Source organism: Pristiophorus japonicus, chromosome Y (assembly GCF_044704955.1).
Source record: "Pristiophorus japonicus isolate sPriJap1 chromosome Y, sPriJap1.hap1, whole genome shotgun sequence".
Taxonomy (NCBI): Eukaryota; Metazoa; Chordata; class Chondrichthyes; family Pristiophoridae; genus Pristiophorus; species Pristiophorus japonicus.
In genome coordinates, this window is record NC_092011.1 from 38,777,266 (window position 1) to 38,782,265 (window position 5,000).

Sequence of the window (5,000 nt, forward strand, 5' to 3'; positions counted from 1 at the left end):
ACACGGGGTCAGTGAGCACAGGGGGTGATGGGTGAGTGGGACTGGGTGTGAGTTAGGACACGGGGTCAGTGATCACAGGGGGTGATGGGTGAGTGGGACTTGGTGCGAGTTAGGACACGGGGTCAGCAAGCACAGGGGTGATGGGTGAGTGGGACTGGGTGTGAGTTAGGACACGGGGTCAGTGAGCACAGGGGGTGATGGGTGAGTGGGACTGGGTGTGAGTTAGGACACGGGGTCAGTGAGCACAGGGAGTGATGGGTGAGTGGGACTCGGTGTGAGTTAGGACACGGGGTCAGTGAGCACAGGGGGTGATGGGTGAGCGGGACTCGGTGCGAGTTAGGACACGGGGCAGCGAGCACAGGGGGTGATGGGTGAGTGGGACTTGGTGCGAGTTAGGACACGGGGGCAGCGAGCACAGGGGGTGATGGGTGAGTGGGACTCGGTGCGAGTTAGGACACGGGGGCAGCCGAGTTTTGGATCACCTCTAGTTTACGTCGGGTAGAATGTGGGAGGCCGGCCAGGAGTGCGTTGGAATAGTCAAGTCTGGAGGTAACGGGGGCACGGATGAGGGTTTCAGCAGCGGATGAGCGAGTGCGTTCGTGATCCTTGTTTCCCTTTGCCTTCCATCACTCGTCTGTCTCTTGTGTGATGCACCTGCAGAGGAGAAGCTGAACATGGATGATGCTGAGTGGGAGGACGTCCATGTCATCACCGGAGCACTGAAAATGTTCTTCCGCGAGCTGCCCGAGCCCCTCTTCACGTACGACGCTTTCGAAGACTTTGTGTCCACAATCAGTAAGTGAAGTTTTAGGGAGCGCCGTACTGTCAGAGGGGCAGTACTGAGGGAGTGCCGCACTGTCGGAGGGGCAGTACTGAGGGAGCGCCGCACTGTCGGAGGGGCTGTACTGAGGGAGAGCCGCACTGTCGGAGAGGCAGTACTGAGGGAGCCCTGCACTGTCGGAGGTGCAGTACTGAGGGAGCCCCGCACTGTCGGAGGGGTAGTACTGAGGGAGTGCCGCACTATCGGAGGGGCAGTACTGAGGGAGCTCCGCACTGTCGGAGGGGCAGTACTGAGGGAGTGCCGCACTGTCGGAGAGACAGTACTGAGGGAGCGCTGCACCGTCGGAGGGGCAGTACTGAGGGAGCCCTGCACCTTCGGAGGGGCAGTACTGAGGGAGCGCCGAACTGTCGGAGGGGCAGTACTGAGGGAGCGCCGCACTGTCGGAGGGGCAGTACTGAGGGAGCGCCGCACTGTCGGAGGGGCAGTACTGAGGGAGCGCCGCACTGTCGGAGGGGCAGTACTGAGGGAGCGCCGCACTGTCGGAGGGGCAGTACTGAGGGAGTGCCGCACTGTCGGAGGGGCAGTACTGAGGGAGTGCCGCACTGTCGGAGGGGCGGTACTGAGGGAGCGCCGCACTGTCGGAGGGGCGGTACTGAGGGAGCGCCGCACTGTCGGAGGGGCAGTACTGAGGGAGAGCCGCACTGTCGGAGGGGCAATACTGAGGGAATGCCGCACTGTCGGAGGGGCCGTCTCACGGATGAGAAGTTTAACCGAGGCCCCGTCTGCTCTCTCGGCTGGATGTAAAAATCCCACAGGCAGTATTTCAGAAGAGGAGCAGGGGGAGATATCCAGTGTGTCCTGGGGCCAATATTTCCTGGTTCTGCGATGCATCCCACAGTCAAATAGTCTGCCGGCTCTCCAAGTGAAGAGTTGCTGCTTGCCACGAGGTGCACACGAGAGTGTACCTCAGCCGGAGAGCTCCGCGCCCTCACAATCCTGCCAGTCCCCCTGCTCTCTTGCTGTGTATTTAGGATGCAAAGATCAGAACGACCATTGTCCACGTTTTTAATTAAACTTTTTATTCTTTGCAGAGATCGTTGATCCTTCCGAGCGTCTTGAGAACATCAAACGGCTGGTGCACAATCTGCCTACACCCAACCGGGACACCATGAATGCCATGTTTAAACATATGAAAAAGTGAGTGACGGACTTTTGACTTCTCTGTAAGACTATCGTCTTAAATCCCCGCATCACACTGCACTGTCGGAGGGGCGGTACTGAGGGAGCCCCGCACTGTCGGAGGGGCGGTACTGAGGGAGTGCCGCACTGTCGGAGGGGCGGTACTGAGGGAGCCCCGCACTGTCGGAGGGGCGGTACTGAGGGAGTGCCGCACTGTCGGAGGGGCGGTACTGAGGGAGTGCCGCACTGTCGGAGGGGCGGTACTGAGGGAGTGCCGCACTGTCGGAGGGGCGGTACTGAGGGAGTGCCGCACTGTCGGAGGGGCGGTACTGAGGGAGTGCCGCACTGTCGGAGGGGCGGTACTGAGGGAGTGCCGCACTGTCGGAGGGGCGGTACTGAGGGAGTGCCGCACTGTCGGAGGGGCGGTACTGAGGGAGCGCCGCACTGTCGGAGGGGCAGTACTGAGGGAGCGCCTCACTGTTGGAGGTGTCGTGTTTTGGATGAGACGTTAAACCGAGGCCCCGTCTGCCCTCTCGGGTGGATGTAAAAGATCCCGGGGCCACTATTTGGAAGAAGAGCAGGGGGAGTTCTCCCCGGTGTCCTGGGATCAATATTTATCCCTCAACCAACATCACTAAAACAGATGATCTGGTTCATTATCACATTGCTGTGTGTGGGAGCTTGCTGTGCGTAAATTGGCGTTTCCCACATTACAACAGTGACTGCACTCGAAATGTATTTCATTGGCTGTAAAGAGCTTTGCGTCATCCAGTGTTGGTGAAAGGCGCTATATAAATGCAAATGGGATGGAGTATAAAAGCAGGGAAGTCTTGCTCCAGTTATACAGGGTATTGGTGAGGCCACACCTGGAGTGCAGTTTTGGTCTCCGTATTTACGAAAGGATATACTTGCTTTGGAGGCAGTTCAGAGAAGGTTCACTCGGTTGATTCCGGAGATGAGGGGGTTGACTTATGAGGAAAGGTTGAGGAGGTTGGGCCTCTACTCATTGGAGTTCAGAAGAATGAGAGGTGATCTTATGGAAACGTATAAGATTATGAGGGGGCTTGACAAGGTGGATGCAGAGAGGATGTTCCCACTGATGGGGGAGACTAGAACCAGGGGGCATGGTCTTAGAATAAGGGGCCGCCCATTTAAAACTGAGATGAGGAGGAATTTCTTCTCTCAGAGGGTTGTAAATCTGTGGAATTCTCTGCCCCAGAGAGCTGTGGGGGCTGGGACATTGAATATATTTAAGGTGGAGATAGACAGATCTTTGAGCGATAAGGGAGTGAAGGGTTATGGGGAGCGGGCGGGGAAGTGGAGCTGAGTCCATGATCGGATCAGCCATGGTCGTATTAAATGGTGGAGCAGGCTCGAGGGGCCGAATGGCCCACTGGTAATTCTCATGTTGTTTCTTTGACTGACCCTGGTTTTCCGTTGTCTCTCTGCTCTCCCCCCCAACCCTCCGCCCGCCCCCACAGGGTGGTAGAGCATTGCCAGGTGAACCGTATGACTGCCCAGAGCGTCGCCATCGTCTTCGGCCCCACCCTGCTGCGGCCCGAGAAGGACTTCCTCAACATTGCCGTCCACATGGTGTACCAGAACCAGATCGTGGAGCTGATCCTGCTGGAGTACCAGGCCATCTTCGCGTCGCTGCGGGAGCCCCTCTGACAGCAGGACTCCTCCGCCTCCTCTCGACCCATCACTTATCCCAACCCCTGCCCCCCCCCCCCGCCACACCCCGACCATCTCTCGCCCCCCCACCGACACGGGACTCCCAGTGCTGCACTGTCGGAGGGGCGGTACTGAGGGAGTGCTGCACTGTCGGAGGGGCAGTACTGAGGGAGCGCCGCACTGTCGGAGGGGCAGTACTGAGGGAGTGCTGCACTGTCGGAGGGGCAGTACTGAGGGAGCGCCGCACTGTCGGAGGGGCAGTACTGAGGGAGTGCCGTACTGTCGGAGGGGCAGTACTGAGGGAGTGCCGTACTGTCGGAGGGGCAGTACTGAGGGAGCGCTGTACTGCGCTGTCGGAGGGGCGGTACTGAGGGAGCACCGCACTGTCAGAGGGGCAGTACTGAGGGAGCGCCGCACTGTCAGAGGGGCAGTACTGAGGGAGCGCCGCACTGTCGGAGGGGCAGTACTGAGGGAGTGCCACACTGCGCTGTCGGAGGGGCAGTACTGAGGGAGCGCCACACTGTCGGAGGGGCAGTACTGAGGGAGTGCCACACTGCGCTGTCGGAGGGGCAGTACTGAGGGAGCGCCGTACTGCGCTGTCGGAGGGGCAGTACTGAGGGAGCACCGCACTATCAGAGCTGCCGTCATTCAGATCGAGACATTAAACCGAGGCCCCGTCTGCCCTCTCAGGTGGACGTAAAAGATCCCACGGCCGCTATTTCGAGGTAGAGCAGGACGGAGTTCTCTCCGGTGTCCTGGGGCCAATATTTATCCTTCAATCAACATCACGTTAAAAAAAACCCAGATGATCTGGGTCATTATCACGTGGCTGTGTGTGGGAGCTTGCTGTGCGCAAGTTGGCGTTTCCCACAATACAACAGCGACTGCACTCCAAATAAGGCAGTTCATTGGCTGGTAAAAGCGCTTTAGGACGTCCAGAGCTGGTGCTGGGGAACTCCGAGAACCTGCTTGTATTTCGACCTTTTCTGAAATTAGCGAACCTGGTCTCGAGAGCGGCCTCTTTGTCACGTGGGATTGGAAGAATAAATCATGTTGATACGGTTTCCATGCGAGATCAGAGGGCATACGTTTACTCCTTGAGGTTCACCATTCTTGACCGAGCGGGTTTGGGTGATGCAGGGTAGAGATCCGAAGGGTAGCTACTTATAAACCGGAACTGAAAGTGTGAGATCAAGCTTGCTTGGGCTCTGGTGTTGGGGGGTTGGTGGAAGTGGAGTGAGTTACGCACGGACTCTGCTGACTGGCTGTAAGGGGATCTTTACACACACACCTCTGCTACGCTGGCCTTGCCTCAATTGATCCTCCCATGTGGCCTGATCATTCAAGGCTGACCACACACTGAATG

At 58.2% G+C, this 5,000-nt stretch overlaps 1 protein-coding gene across 1 annotated transcript in view; it reads left to right on the top strand.

The window, feature by feature from the left end:
* LOC139241094 (rho GTPase-activating protein 15-like) overlaps positions 1 to 3,867 on the top strand; it is a 162,811-nt gene extending 158,944 nt beyond the window's left edge. Inside the window, exons 17-19 of the mRNA XM_070869783.1 lie at positions 661 to 795; positions 1,873 to 1,978; positions 3,442 to 3,867. Of these exons, the coding sequence (XP_070725884.1) occupies positions 661 to 795; positions 1,873 to 1,978; positions 3,442 to 3,631 (431 nt within the window). The 3' untranslated portion in view covers positions 3,632 to 3,867. The remainder of the gene's footprint in view (positions 1 to 660; positions 796 to 1,872; positions 1,979 to 3,441) is intronic.
* The last annotated feature ends 1,133 nt before the right edge of the window (positions 3,868 to 5,000 follow it).